Below are 16,393 nucleotides of genomic sequence, written 5' to 3'. Positions count from 1 at the left end.
GCCACCTGTGTCTGACAACTTGGATGGACAATTATTAAGGATGATAGTGGACTATATTGCCCTCCTATTTGCCTACCGGAAAGTATGTGCCCTCAGCCCTGGAGGGAAGCAAAGGTCACCCCGCTACCAAAGAATAGCGATGCACCCCTTTTACTGGGTCAAACAGCCGACCAGTTGTATTTGGCACAAACCATTCACTAAACCCTAAACCTCAACTAAATCTTGCAATTAATAATGTGGACGTTGAGCAGGTTGAAACTAAACTGCTTGGTGTAGACCCTGAATTGTAAACTGTTCTGATCAAAACATATTGATGCAACGGTTAGCTAAAATGGGGAGAGGTATGTCCGTGAAAAAGCGTGGGCTCTGCTTTCTTGATATCACAATCAACAAAACAAGTCATTACAGGCCCTAGTCTTTTTGCACCTGGACTACTGTCCAGTCATATGGTCAAGTGCCACAAAAAGGACATAGGAAAATTACAATTGGCCCAGAACAAAGCAGCATGGCTGGCCCTTAAATGTACACAGAGAGCTAACATCAATGACATGCATGTCAATCTCTCAAAAGTAGAGGAGAGATTGATTGCATCACTACTTGTCTTTGTGAGAGGTATTGGCATGTTTGAAAACACCCAGCTGTCTGTTCAAATGACTAACACACAGCTCGGACACCCATGCATACCCCACAAGACATGCCACCAGGGGTCTCTTCACAGTCCCCAAGTCCAGAGTAGACTCCGGGAAACGCACAGTACGACACAGAGCCATGACTACATGGAACTCCATTCCACATCAAGTAACTCATGCCAGCATTAAAATGAATAAAACTACTAAAGCCGGGCGTGCACAACACGATTTTGGCTTTTTGAGATCGGAGACAAAATTCCCATGTCGTTGCCTACTTGGGGCTCACGGCCGTCACCAACGCCCGTTTAATGTGAGCGGGTCAGAGACGTAATCTGAGGGCTACCGATCCCGTCTTTGAGTAGTCCCAGAGGTCCCCTTGATTTTCAAACATGTTTGACTTTCTCGGCTTAAAATCGGCAATGCCCTTGTCGTGTGAGATGTGCGATGAACACGTTTTTAGAGCGGTGGTCAGCCATCGCCAATGAGAGCTCTGCCAGAGAAGAAGCCAGATGACGTTGTTTCGCATCCCCCATAATGTGTAGACTCTCGAGCAGGAGCGATGACCACTTGTGTGTGCGTTTGTACTTGCCTTTCACCAAAGCCAAAGTGTCAAATCGTTACAGCTCTGTATGGCAAGCGCTCATATTTCACTGAAAGGTTCTATGGGCTGCTTTGAGCCACAGCTCGTTCTAGCTACGTTTAACAATCTACTGACATCATCACTTCGTAGTTTTTTTGCGAGACAGCGTGGCTTCGAGAATCCTCACGACCAAGTGAAAGAATCTCGTAGTGTGTTGAACCCCGTCTGTGCCACATCGTTTAGTGTGCGCGCCACTACGTTGGCAAGACTTAAAACTACAGGAAGACAGTCGTTTAATGTGAGTCTCAGCGATGTTAGGATTCTGAAAGTCGTGTAGTGTAGACCCAGCGTTATGGAACAACATGGACTGTGAAGAGACACACACACATAGGCAGACACACACGTGCATACTTACACTACAGGATTTCCCTCGACTAACCTGTACCCCCCGCACATTGACTCGGTACCAGTACCCCTGTATATAGCCTCGCTATTGTTATTTTATTATGTTACTTTTATAAAAATGTTTACTTTAGTTTATTTAGTAAATGTTTTCTTAACTCTATTTCTTGAACTGCGTTGTTGGTTAAGGGTTCGTAAGTAAGCATTTCGCGGTAAGGTCTACACTTGTATTCGGCGCCAGTGACAAATAAGATTTGAGTGAATTTTTACACCCACGCTAACACACCACTCTACACACGTACATTTGTGTATTGTTGTAAAGTGGTATTATACATTTAGTGGTCTAATGATGGTATGTGATGTACTGTTTTGTTGGTGCCTTAATGTGGCTTAATGTGTTGGGGCTAATGGGGATCCATAATAAATATAAATCACAATTCCCTCCTCTCTCTCTCGCTGTCATGTCGGTTGGACCTAGAGGAATATTGATGCTTGTGTTCCATCGAGGAGATTACTTTCGTTTTTTTTGTGTGGCGGTTACCATCCAAACTGTCAATCCAGCTAATTTCCTCATCACCCTGCCTTTGAGATATTACATGACCAGCTGATGTGTGTGCGCTTGTGCGTGTGTTTGTGTGTGTGCTTGTGCATGTGTGTCATGGAGATTTTAATATTTTGGGGGGGGGGGGGGGGGGGGGGGTTGGGGAGGAGGTGAACATCCCCACTCAAGGATGTGGGGCAGCTCAGCCACACACACACACACACACACACACACACACACGCACACACACACGCACACGCACACGCATACGCAGCGGCAGCCCTAATGCAATCAGTCTGCCAGAGAAGAGATGCTGAGAGCAATCCTTTCACATTACAGGGCTATGCGTGGGTGGCTGGTTGGTTGGCAGAGCGTACCCCCTTTCTCTTCCCCCTTTCCTCTCTCCCCTCCCTGTTCCTCCCTCTCTCCCTCGGCCAGGCTTCAGCCCATCACCCCTTTAATAGCATCTTCCCTTGTTTCAGATTGTTTGATAAGACTGTATTAATGGCAGTCTCCTATCCTGTTTTGTCTCAATGTTACAGTGTTACCTGGATTTACCCCACCATCACCATCTCTCCCCCTCCATGAGTCTGGGTACTATACCCCCCCCCAGTCCCCTGATAAGATCTATATATCAAGCACCCTGCAGAGCTCTCTAGCTGAGCACTGAACAGCATCTGTTGGGAGGCAAATTGAGTTGAGGCCTCCCGGCCCTCAGAGAGTTAGCTAGAGATAGAGGGGAAGCAGATGTGTTACGGGGCTCTGCAACACACAGACACACACACACTGTCGATGACATTAGTCCTGTGTTCTGGGCTTCTAATGGAATCAGGCTGTTTAGTCCTGAGAGCTATGTTGTTGTTTATCTAGACTCCCTAGAACACACCGAGTGCTGACACTTACTCACACTAACACTACACATCATGGAGCGTAGAGACACACACACATATATATATTTTTTCTCCCACGTACTGTCCTCTCTTTAATCTCCATATCTCCATTAGCTCACTAATAATTAACAATAATAATAGACACTAGAGAGAGAGAGGGTGAACGAGAGAGAGAGAGAGAGAGCGAGAGAGCTACTGCTCGTCTGACAGTGATGTGGAGACAGCCATCCTGAGTCCGAGTCCGAGAGTGGGATGGAGAGTGAGGTTGAGGACGCTAGCCAGCAAGCAGACAGACTGTATCTATGCAGAAGTGCTCCTGTCACTAACTAAAAAGTAGGGTTCTGCCCGCTAAGTGTGCACTTTGAAACAGTCTGTGTTAATATTCAACTATCAAGCAGAGAGACCGGGAGGGAGCGAAACAGGCAGTGGGCTTGAAAGATACACCGCTGTCGGGCAATGTGGAGCAGCAGATGCCTGCTCCCTTCATCGATCTGTCTTTCAGTCTCTTTCTCTTCCTCTGTCTGTCTTTATGACAAGGTCCTTTTTCTCCTTCAGCTATGTTCTCTTTTGACCTGGGGTTACGACACACTCCACCCCGAGGCACACGTGTCCTGTCGGTGTTCAGAGCCTGTTAGAACAAGCCCACTTGTGTGTGTCTGCCTGTCTGCCTGTCTGTCTGTCTGTCTGTCTAGTGGCTATCTGATTCAAAACACTGACTCACACACACACACACACACACACACACACACACACACACACACAGCCTATCGCGAGTGTGTTGCTGATGGTAAACAGTGTCAGGGGTCCAGGTGACACACGCTGTTGGGTAGGTGTTAGTGTTCTGTTGTCACATAGAGAGCTCAAACACCCACCCACCCAGTAGTCACCACTGTGATCATGTTCATATCTATTTCATATCAACACAAACCTGATATTATAGCTACAGAATCATTGTTCTCTCAGCAGAGAGTGGTTTCTCCGACTTGGCCCATGCTATTGTTACTCCCTTGAGAACTGCAGGTCCGTTGAACACTCTGGTAAAGGGTATTTCAAATGACCTTACGATGGAAATAGCCTCTAGGTTGTGTTTTTACACTGAATACAGTGCAAGCTGTGACTACCAGTCATTGCCATTAAAGCATAAACCATGGATCAGCTGAATGTTGTGCTGTGCCACCACTGTAAGGAAGACATTGCTATTTGCTTTGCTACTCAACAAATTCAGATGGTGACACAGTGCCACCTAGTGCCATTTTCAGGGTTTTACACACGCTTCCTCACTGGACGTCAAGCAACACTGTGTACATGGTGCTGTGTACATGATTTTTATTTACATCCCAAATAACAAACAACTTTAACACTGTATATCGCCATGTGTCTAAATGATGAGTACACTGACATGTCCTTCTCTCTCTCTCTCTCTCTCTCTCTCTCTCTCTCTCTCTCTCTCTCGCAGAAGGAGCTCAGTCTTCCGAGGAGGGGGAGTTTGTAAGTACCCATAGCCGTTCCATCTCTATTCTTGATTCACTTCTCCAGCCTTGCCAAGGGCAGAGGCGTCTTTCTCTCCGCCCGTCTGTAAACAGGAAAGCCTCTATGGAGAGTTGCACTGAACCGGGCTCTGTGGAACCCTGCAAGGACTCCATTGTGTGTACTGTGACTGTAACACCGCCTTGAAGAGCAATGGGGAGGAGAAAGTTGGCTCTTTCTGTGAGACTCTTTCTGTGAGACTCTTTCTGTGAGACTCTTCCTGTGAGACTCTTCCTGTGCTGAGGAGGATTTGACGCTTCAGGGTTGGGCCAGATACTCCATCCAAGCGTGTTTTTTTTAAATGTAGGATTATTAAAGGCTACACTGAAACCGCCATTGGTTGGGCTCTCTAGATCTCTGTCGCTAACGTAAGAGAGGGGAGAGAGGGATCTGCTGATGGAAAGAAGAATTGTCTTAAAGAAAAATGTGATAAGAGGGAAGTCTGGATAGAGAGAGGAGGAAAAGGGGACCGCTGTAGCCAGTCCGTGCTCTCTCGGATCGACTCTGGGCTCCAGAGGCTCTCTCTTTGTCTCGTTCATTTTCTCTTTTACGGTCGTATCACAGACTGCCAAGCTCTGTCAAACCCCGGACAACCTCGTGGCATTATGCAGACATGACGGCAGCATATGAGGTAGCATGTTAGTGGGCGGGCGAAACGAGCGGGCGGGCGTGTTAATTCCACAGGGAATTACACTTTTTTTGTTACACCATACACTTTCTGCCTCTTTGTCTCCGCGGACACACAGCACATCCCATTGGGGACTCAATCCATTTCCATATTCCCATTGTCAGAATCCTGTGTCTCCTCTAACCCCGTGCATCACATGGTAAAGGCATACCTCAACATGTCCCGTGAGGTATCCAGTTTGACGTTGACCGTTAAAGCGAAAGCTTCGCCATTTGGAAGTTGACGTGGCAAAAGATCCGTTTGCAATTCCATCAAAAGTTGTCAAATCCCCACCTTGACCACACAGTACGACGAACTGCCTTGTCAAGAAAGAGAAGAAACAGTACAGTGAGGTCTGAAGGGTTACAAGTGGAAGCTCATTGGGATGGGGCAGAACAGGCCTGTAGTTTAGCGTCCACAGTGGCTCTGCTCTGCTCTGAAAAGTAACCCAAACACGACACAAAAGTTGTATCTTTCATCTCTTATTTGCCACAGTGTCTTTGAAGACAGGCCTGCCCTCGTGAGAATGTATGCGTTCACTTGACCGGTGAGCAGAACAGAGCTAGGAGATTCCAGGCAGCTTTTGGGCCAGTGTTTGGGCCTCCCTTGTGTATCAAGAATGGTCCACCACCCAAAGGACATCCCGCCAACTTGACACAACTGTGGGAAGCATTGTGGTCAACATGGGCCTGCATCCCTGTGGAACGATTTCAACACCTTGTCGAGTCCAGGCCCCTGCTACAGCAGCAGTGATAGGAAATGTAAAATATATAGTTTTACTTCACTCATGTCCTCTTGCTCTCGTATCCTCTTGCTCTGATGCTCGCTCCCACTCAAGGATGTGGGGAAGCTCAGACACACACACACACACACACACACACACACACAGACACAGACACAGACACACACACACACACACACATGCAAACAAAGTTTCATATCCTGTAGACAGTGGTCATACGTCAGTCCACTAATCAGGCTGGATTAGTTTAGTGACGCTCCAGCGCTAACGCTAGCAATAACCATAGCCCCTACTGTAGCTTCTTTGATCCAGACCCATTGTCCCTGTCCCTGACCAGGCATGTGAACTGCGTTTAACCCCTACATAGGCAGGCTCCCTCACCAGGGACACTTGTGTCCCTCTGATTCCACGAACAGAGATTGGGTATTGGAGAGAACAGGGAGATGAGGTGTAGAGAGAGGAGGTGGGGGGCTAGCTAGCCAAAATAAGGCAGGGGCGACAGCTGCACCTCCCACAGGGTCTTGTGATAACATGAGAATGCTCTGTGCCTGCCTGCTGGGCGTGTTAGTGCTGTGTCAGTGTGTTCTGGAGCTCTCTCTCTCTCTATCTCTCTCTCTCTCTCTCTCTCTCTCTCTCTCTCTCTCTCTCTCTCTCTCTCTCTCTCTCTCTCTCTCTCTCTGTACTCTACCGCTCAGACAACACCAGTGAGAGTGACCGTAGCTCAGGCTGTATGCCCTCTCTCGCTCTCTCTCTCTCTTTCTCTCTGGCTGAAGAAGCAGTGACCAGGGTCAAGCTCTCCATTTGGACACTACTGTTTGACAGTCACAGAGCGCAGTCAAATCTCCAGGACACTGCAGAGGCAGAGGACAAACTGACAAGTCATCCCCAGGATCGGGGCTCTTAGCTTGGGGATACTGCCTGCGGATGATTTATGTGAGGCTATTCGAACCAATGCTGACCTATACTTGACCTGTGTGTGTGTGTGTGTGTGTGTGTGTGTGCGTGTGCGCGCGCGTGCGTGCGTGTGTTCAGAAGACAGGGGGTTGCTTGGAGAGTGTTTCTGAATGGTTTGATGTTATTATAGCTGGATCAGGGAGAGACAGATAGTGTGTGTTTGTTAGAGAGATGGATAGTGTCTGTGTGTTAGTGTGTGTGACTCAGCAGCAGTGATAAGCTGTTATGAGCCCTGCTCTGTGTCAGTACAGAGCACTGAGAACACTGTAGCCTAGATACCTGGCATTCAGTGCGTTCGGGAAAATATTCAGACCCCTTTACTTTTAAAAAAACGTTTTCCACACGTTACAGCCTTATTCTAAAATGGGTTAAATACTTTTTCCCCTCATCAATCGACACAAAAGCAGGTGTGTCAAGCTTGTGTTGTCATACTCAAGAAAACTCAAAGCTGTAATTGCGTCCAAAGGTGCTTCCACAAAGTACTGAGTAAAGGGTCCGAATACTTATGTAAATGTCATATTTCAGTTTTAGTTCTATTTTTTTGCTCAAATTTCTACAATTCAGTTTTTGCTGTGTCATTATGGGGTGTTGTGTGTAGATTGATGAGCGGGGGAAAAAAACAATTGAATCCATTTTAGAACAAGGCTGTAACATAATGAAATGTGGAAAAAGTCAAGGGGTCTGAATGCTTTCCGAATGCACTGTGCCTGTCTGTGTACTACACAGTCCGCCCCCCACGGCCTCTTAAGATTGACAGCTTGATTTTGGATTGTGTTACACACACACCATTACTCACTCATACACACAAGTGTGCCTGCACACACACATAGACACACACAGTTACGTATACTCATTGTGTGTTATGAAGGACTGGTCAGTGAGGGCTTTGTAGTGTTGTTTTGAGAGGAAGTGAGCGGTCAGCTCATTGGCCAGCATGGCTTTGATGGACAGGAGGCAGAGTCCACTGGAGCAACACTGACTTTCACCCTGAGCCCACCCCTTGCTTTACCGTTGCCATTGGAAACATGATGAAGAGGAGGAAGGAGAGGCCAGGAGCTCCCGACCTGCGCATGCAGTAAGACACACTCACACTGATCACAAAGGGTTAACTGACCCTACTGTATGCGTGTGAGTCTCTGCCCTTTTTGTTGTGGAGCTGTAGTTCTGAGAGTAGAGTGATGGGCCCGGCAGCGTCAGTTTACACCCCCTCCGACACATACAGTGCACACACACAGCCGCGGAAACACAGATCAGCACTCAGGCTGAGCGGAAAAACTGGAGTAGAGGTGGAGGGAAAGTGAGGAGGTAAAGAAAGGGGGAAGATTAGGAGGAGAGATTAGAGGAGAGGGAAATCCTACATTCGCAGAGGGGGGTGGGGGGGTAATTTGCCAGGTTACTGCCCAGTCATACACGCATACACAGTCATACACACACAGCAGGCTGCTGCCAGGGTTATATTCTCACACATTCTGGTCACTCGCCAGGAGGTCCAGACCTGTTTTAGACTAGTCCCATATGGCTCCTCTCTACCCAGCCTGCCAACAGCCCTGCCTTTCCAAGTGTTAACGCCCAGTCCGTACCAGCCTCAGAGCAGAAGGCTGAGTGATCCACTGCCTGAGTACACAGCCAAGCTTTTGCTTTCTTTATCAAAGCTTGTATGGAATGAAGTTAGGCTAGTTACTAGTCGTACAATAGTTAGTGTTGGTGGTGATTGTGTGGCGATTTTTAAACCCCACTGTTGTTCATCAGACAGTACTCTCACCTTCCCGCTATTCTTCCCCTCCATTTCCTCCTTCCTCCCATCTGCCCGTCCGTGGCGAACTGTAGAATCTGGCCGGCCGCTCAGCACCGCTGCCATGGCAACAGCAGCCTCCTGCAGCACCTGCTCTCTCCCACCTCACTCCCTCCCTCCTTCCACACCTCCTCCTCCCAGCCCTCCCTCCTCCTCTACTCCACCTCTGCCCACCCAGAGGGCCCACTATCAGCCCCTGTCCACCAGGTGGTAAACCCCTTCCTCTGGAGGTAAGACTGGCTGGGTCTGTGTGTCGACTGGTGTTGGTATGGGTAGTACTGGCATGTGTTTATGACCCGGTCCCTTAACTCTGAGAGTAACAGTTCCCTTAAAGGACAACTCTGCCGCTTTTAACATTTGGTTTGTTATTATTAAGTATTTAGTGATATGTTACACAGGTTTAGTGTAATTGTATGATTTCATGCCTATTGACTGTGTAGTGATGAGCTAAACCGGGAACTTGCTTCTCTGTGACGTCTCTGATCCCAGAGATGACTAATACAAGAAATTATGGGCAGTCATTTTCAACGATCTATATAACTCCTTGCTATATGTTGTTCTGTTTGTCTTTGTCTAATAACATCTGTAAATATTTTATATATATGCTAAAAACCTATAGAATGATATTTCTAGTCAGCTTACTACAATCATTTGCTGTGTTCAAGGCTCAAACTCCCATGATTTCATCACCCACCGAAGTTGCAGCTCCGGCAGCCATTGTGCCCTTTCCAAATAGTCTATATTTTCAGTCTGAGAGACTAGGATTCCGTAATGATTTGCCTGTAAATGCCATAATAAATGTTGTGTTCTTCTAACAGCCTACATGTTGTTTGGACTGTTGTTTAAGGCAGTCACCAAGATGAAATGTAGTTGTTGTTGTTGAAACACTATTATTTTTGATGTAGCAGTTGGGCTAGCTAGCATGCTAACTAGATACAGTAACTCTGTGTTATGGTTTGCGTAGGTAGTTAGCATCTAAATTTGAAATATTTTGAAGAGTATTGCAGTTGATTGGTGACAAGGACAAGGACATGAACATATATTCAGCACGACATTCATGCAAGCATTACAGTATATTTACAACCCAAAAGTAATGTGAAATGCACTCATTACTTGTGACATAAGCAATATATTTAGACTAAGCTTCGTCTGGGCTTGATAGCCAGCTAGGGAGATGAAATGCACCCTGGGAATCATGGTATGCTGTAGACTTGGGCAATACAGAAGCTTCAAAATGACAAAAACAAGGAATCGTGCAGTATGACTAACAAAAACAATACAACTTCAAAATGTGTATCAATTCTTAAGTAGTGCATATTAATTTGTTAGAAAGTGTCAGAATTGTCCTTTAAGACATGTGTGTACATGTGTCTGTTGAGGAGTGTGAGAGGGAGACAGAGGGAGAGTGTACTAATACCAAACAAGAAACTAGCTGATAGCACTCTAATGTTAAAGGCCCTCTCATAAAAGGCATCACATTCTGTGTGTTTAAGACCTTGAGTATGTGTGTTCGGACTAGGTACAGTAAGCATGTCTGTGTTTGTAAAGCAGAGTCAGGTTAGTTGTACTACTGAATCACTACACACAACCTATTCGTGCAGTAGTGACTACGTAGAGACTTGTAGGGATTGTGTAGTGAATGCACTGCTCAAGATACTCAAGTAGAGTTTTGTTGTCGTGTTCAGCAGGAAAACAGTACTGTTTCAGTAGTAAGTAAAGATTTGTACTACTTGATGTTGGAAGTAAATAAGTAGTCCAAACACTACAGCTTTACTGCACAGGAATGTCTATAGCAGTGGATCCCAAACTTTTTATTGTCCCGTACCCCTTCAAAACATTCAACCTCCAGCTGCGTACCTCCTCTAGCACCAGGGTCAGCACACTCTCAAATGTTGTTTTTTGCCATCATTGTGAGCCTGCCACACACACACACACACACACACACTATACGATACGTTTATTAAACATAAGAATGAGTGTGAGTTTTTGTCACAACCCGGCTCGTGGGAAGTGTCAAGGAGCTCTTATAGGACCAGGGGACATATAATAATATAATAATAATCAATAATTTTGCTCTTTATTTAGCCATCTTACATATAAAACTGTATGTGTTCATTGAAAATTGTGAATAACTTACCACAGGTTATTGTGAAGGGTGTGCTTGAAAGGATGGATGCACATAACTCTGTAATGTTGGGTTGTGTTGGAGAGAGTCTCAGTCTTAAATCCTTTTCCACACACAGTCTGTTGCCTGTATTTAGTTTTCATGCTAGTGAGGGATGAGAATCCACTCTCACATAGGTACGTGGTTGCAAAGGTCATCAGTAGGCCTTAATTTGTTTAACCATTTATCCTTTTTCGAGCAAACGGAATGAGCAGCAGCTACGTTTGGCTACATACGGACCGTTAGTGGAATTCCGGCGAGAGAGTAACGGTTAATGTGATTGGATGTTAACTATTTGACTAGGCTACCTGCATTTGACATTGTGTTGCTATTTCACTGAATACTAGTTGCTTTAACTTTATTTTTGCCGGTGAAACAAGCCTAAAAAAAACTCACCCAAATGTATAGCCCTGTTGGAAAATATAAATGGACTGTTTGAAAATGTGAATCACATTTGTATTTGGCATACCCCCGACAGCATTGGGGTACATGTACCCCAGTTTGGGAATACCTGATCTATAGCAATCAGGTAGCGCTTTTTACTACTCGATGTAGGTTGTAAATAAGTATCACAACACTATAGCCAGACAAAACAGGAAGTAGTTGGCTGTAGGACAATCTTCCGTCCTTTGTCATCCTGTCTGTCATAGCTATTATGCTGACACCATCTGTACGTTTGACTTTCCTATATGTTTAATGAATACTTTCATGTCTTTGTTAATTTTTTTTGTATAACCTTTTAACACAAACGATTGCTAGCCAAAACAGTCTTAGCTGTTATCCATTGTCATAGAGATCGCTGTCATTGTTGGGGCGGCAGGTAGCCTGGTGGTTAGAGTGTTGGGCTGGTAACTGAAAGGATACTGGATCGAATCCCTGAGCTGACAAGGTAAAAATCTGTCATTCTGCCCATGAGCAAGGCAGTTAACCCACTGTACTCTGGTAGGCATGGAGGGTCAGTCCTTGCATCTAATGCTCTGTCTGTTAATCTGAGAGTGGTTACATTTCTCCAGGTTTTTACCAAAACAGAGGCGGGGCGCCCATTTTGTTACTGTTTCATCTGTGGATTTGGCCTTTAAACAGCTGCATATTATCAAGATATCAAAGTGTGACCAACAAAAAGGTAAACAACAGGCCTATAGCATGTAAATATCACTTTTCTATAGTGCTCAAATTATGCCATTCCATAAGTGCAGCATTTATTTTTCAACTCGAATCAATGAGCCCAATCAGTCCTCCATGACAAGAAATAAACATACAGAGTAGGGCTGGCGAATAAGTCCTTAGTTTTGGGGTTATGCTCAGGTAAAACAATATCCAAGTCCTATTCTTGAAAATCAAGGGGTATAACATTTATTGGAATGACTGGAATTCTAATAGACTTTGGTTTTTAATGTAAATATATAATTTACTCATATTATTATATGTAGTAGAAAGTGGTGGGTTAGAAGAAGCCTACATAACCAACCCATAAAGTAACATTTAACATGCATATATGGCCAGCTGTGTAAACTTTAACATTGATTTATCCTGAAATAGATGTTGTTCAATTGGTAACATACATTTTTGTATTTTTCTAATGTCTCTTCAGGGGAAAGTAATCTAAAAGTAATGGAATGTAATCAGATTATGTTACTGAGTTTGGGTAATCCAAAAGTTACAATACTGATTACAATTTTGGACAGGTGACTAGTAACTGTAACGGATTACATTTAGAAAGTAACCTACCCAACCCTGCTAATAAGTATGTGTGTTTGTATGCTTATGTACAGTATATTCATATTGGTATACTTACCCATTCTACTTACCTCTTAACCTGTTGCCAAGGAGGCTCTCAACATAAGAAGACTGGAGGCCGTTGTTTATGAGATGAACATTGTTTATCAAATGTTTTTCTGTGTTGTTTTATGTGACCTCTGTTAGCAGATGATTGGTAACGGTTTATAATTGGTTGTCTCTTCTGCTTGTCTTTATTTTCTGAAAGGTTATGTGGTGGAGAAATGTGGCTGCAACAAAAAAGAGGATCTGAAGATAGTTAAATCAAAGCTGAATGAAGACAAGGCCTCAAAGGGATTAAGAGAAAAGTGTAAATATTTAATAGGTATTTAATAATAAATAAAAAAATGTTGGTATAAGCGTGTAATTTCTTCTTTGGTGATACAGCAACAGTTAGAACAATTAGGAAATAAAATGTGCACTAGTCCACTAGTGGCACCGTAGTAAAACAACAAGACGTCAATAGTGGTTTTGAGTTGGCAAACAGAAGTGAATGTTTTCGATAGTAATTCAAAAGGGTTTATGTAGGAAATGAAAAAGTAGCAGCGGCAATTCAGTTGTGATCAGTAGTGACACAACACTACACACACAGATGGCACGGCACTAGTAATTCAATAGGGATTGGGTAGACATACAGCAGTGACGTGTAGGCATTGTGTAGTAATTCAATAGGGATTGGGTAGACATACAGCAGTGACGTGTAGGCATTGTGTAGTAATTCAATAGGGATTGGGTAGACATACAGCAGTGACGTGTAGGCATTGTGTAGTAATTCAATAGTGAACATATAGGAACTGTGTAGGTTTTAACTTGTAGATACCCAACATCTCAGTAGGTACACAGTAGTCATTAAGGGAGAATTATGTAGTGATAGTAGTGAAACGTCCCAATTTATCACCCATTACTACATCAATTATTACATAAATCGGTGTTGTGTAGATCAAAGGAGCTGACGTGGACTACAGGAAATGGAGGGAAGAGCACTCCCCCCCCATACTCATCGACACACGGCTGTAGTGGAGTGAATCAAGAGCTTCAAGTTCCTCGGTGTCCACAACACTAAGAAATTCTCATGGTCCACACATTCCAAGACAGTTGTGAAGAGGGCATGATAACACTTCTTCCCACTCAGGAAGCTAAAAAGATTTGGCATGATCCTCAAAAAGTTCTACAGCTGCACCATTGTGAGTCATCTTGATTGGCTGCATCGCCACCTGGTATGGCAACTGCTTGACATCCAACCGCAAGGCGCTACAGAGGGTAGTACGCATGGCCCAGTACATTACTAGGGCTGAGATCCCTGCCATCCAGGTGCTCTAATGCCAGTCGGTGTCAGAGGAAGGCCCTAAAAATTGTCAGAAACTCCAGCCACCCAAGTCATAGACTGTTCTCTCTGCTACCTCGCAGCAAGCGGTTCCGATGCACCAAGTCTGGAACCAACAGGACCTTGATCAGCTTCTACCCCTAAGCCATCAGACTGCTAAATTAGTTAGTCCAGGTAGCTATTGGCAGTGGTGGAAAAGGTACCCAATTGTCATACTTGAGTAAAAGTAAATGACTCAAGTAAAAGTGAAGGACACCCAGTAAAATACTACTTGAGTAAAAGTCCAAAAGTATTTGCTTATAAATAAAGAATTTGCTTTTAAATATACTTAAGTATCAAAAGTAAATGTAATTGCAAAAATATATTTCAGTATCCAAAGTAAAAGTACAAATAATAAAATGTTCTTAAATTAAGCCAGTCGGAAAGCTTCCTTTTCGTGTGTTTTTTTACATTTACGGATAGATGGGCACGCTCCAACACTAAGATATAATTTACAAATGAGGCATCCGGCAGATCAGAGGCGGTAGGGATGACCAGGGATGTTCTCTTGATAAGTGTGTGAATTAGACCATTTTCCTGTCTTGCTAAGCATTCAAAGTGTAACAAGTAGCAAGTAGGGGAGCTCACACAGTATCTGCATTGATCTTTTTTGACTTATCGCATAGGCTGTTGCTACTGTTTATTATCTATCCTGTTGCCTAGTCACTTTATCGATACCTATATGTACAAATAGGTGGCAGGTAGCCTAGCGGTTAGAGCGTTGGACTAGTAACCGGAAGGTTGCTAGATCGAATCCCAGAGCTGACAAGGTAAAAATCTGTTGTTCTGCCCCTGAACAAGGTAGTTAACCCAGCCTTCCTAGGCCAGCATTGTAAATAAGAATTTGTTCTTAACTGACTTGCCTAGTTAAATAAAGGCATACATACAGTGCCTTTGGAAAGTATTCAGAAACCTTGACTTTTTCCACATTTTGTGGACAGCCTTATTCTAAAATGTATTAAATTGTTTTTTTGTCCTCATCAATCTACACACAATACCCCATAATGACAAAGCAAAAACAGGTTTTTAGAAATGTTTTGCTAATTTATAAAAATAAAAAAAATGAAATATCACATTTACATAAGTATTCAGAATCTTTACTCAGTACTTTGTTGCTTGGCCACTCACTTACGTTCAGAGCCTCCTGCATTGTCTTGGCTGTGTGCATAGGGTGGTTGTCCTGTTGGAAGGTGAACCGTCGCCCCAGTCTGAGGTCCTGAGCGGTCTGGAGCAGGTTTTCATCAAGGATCTCTCTGTACTTTGCTCCGTTCATCTTTCCCTCGATCCTCACTAGTCTCCAAGTCCCTGCCGAAGAAAAACATCCACACAGCATGATGCTGCCACCACCATGCTTTACTATAGGGATGGTGCCAGGTTTCCTCCAGACGTGATGCTTGGCATTCAGACCAATGAGGTCAATCTTGGTTTCATCAGACCCTTAGGTGGCTTTTGGCAAACTCCAAGCGGAGTTTGCCAAAAAGCATCACTCTTTTACTGAAGAGCGGCTTCTGTCTGGCCACTCTACCATAAAGGCCTGATTGGTGGAGTGCTGCAGAGATGGTTGTCCATTTGGAAGGTTCTCCCATCTCCACAGGGGAACTCTAGAGCTCTGTCAGAGTGACCATTGGGTTCTTGGTCACCTTCCTGACCTAGACCCTTTCCCCCAGATTGCTCAGTTTGGCCGGGCGTCCAGCTCTCGGAAGAGTCTTGGTGATTCCAAACTTCTTCCGTTTAAGAATGATGGAGGCAACTGTTTTCTTGGGGACCTTCAATGCTGCAGATATTTTGGTACCCTTCCCCAGATCTGTGCCTTGACACAATCCTGTCTCGGAGCTCTACAGAAAATTCCTTCGACCTCATGGCTTGGTTTTTGCTCTGACATGCGCTGTCAACTGTGGGACCTTATATAGACAGGTGTGTGCCTTTCCAAATCATTTCCAGTCAATTGAATTTACCACAGGTGGATCAATAAAGTCAACAGGTAGCCTATTGTTGTGACAAAGATGCGTCCGTAGCAGATTGCTAAAAGGTACTTTATATGGATAATATTAAACTAGGCAGGGTACCCTGTTTTTGCCTGGCAAACCAGATAAAATTAAACAAGTGCTTTCTCGTTACTAATCTGGATATGTGCGCCAATGCTGATGATGACTGGTCAACAATCAAGACACGCAAGTTTTTGCTTCTGAAGCATAGATAAGATGTTTTTCAATCAAGAATTGCTGCAATGCCATAGGCCTATGTTTGTGACCAGATTGAAGAAGCAAGGATATAAATATAAAATACAAATGGTAGGCTACAAATATGTTTGACAACACAGTACCAGTTAAAAGTTTGGACACACCTACTCATTCAAGGGTTTTTCT

At 44.4% G+C, this 16,393-nt stretch overlaps 1 protein-coding gene and 1 long non-coding RNA gene across 5 annotated transcripts in view; both read left to right on the top strand.

The window, feature by feature from the left end:
- Positions 1–16,393, top strand: part of LOC139406826 (microtubule-associated serine/threonine-protein kinase 2-like) — a 159,284-nt gene that overhangs the window by 28,700 nt on the left and 114,191 nt on the right. For all 4 annotated transcript variants that reach the window (XM_071149891.1, XM_071149890.1, XM_071149889.1 and 1 more), the window contains exon 2: positions 4,499–4,530. In XM_071149891.1, coding sequence (XP_071005992.1) covers positions 4,499–4,530 — 32 coding nt within the window. The remainder of the gene's footprint in view (positions 1–4,498; positions 4,531–16,393) is intronic.
- Positions 7,408–12,949, top strand: LOC139406827 (uncharacterized). Its single transcript, XR_011634028.1, has 3 exons — positions 7,408–8,007; positions 8,760–8,954; positions 12,873–12,949. It is a non-coding gene; the product is annotated as an uncharacterized lncRNA (long non-coding RNA).

The sequence above is a fragment of the Oncorhynchus clarkii genome, chromosome 4, assembly GCF_045791955.1.
Source record: "Oncorhynchus clarkii lewisi isolate Uvic-CL-2024 chromosome 4, UVic_Ocla_1.0, whole genome shotgun sequence".
Classification (NCBI taxonomy): Eukaryota; Metazoa; Chordata; class Actinopteri; order Salmoniformes; family Salmonidae; genus Oncorhynchus; species Oncorhynchus clarkii.
Note: the sequence above shows the minus strand (reverse complement) of the source record. Positions and strands in the feature narration are given on the sequence as shown.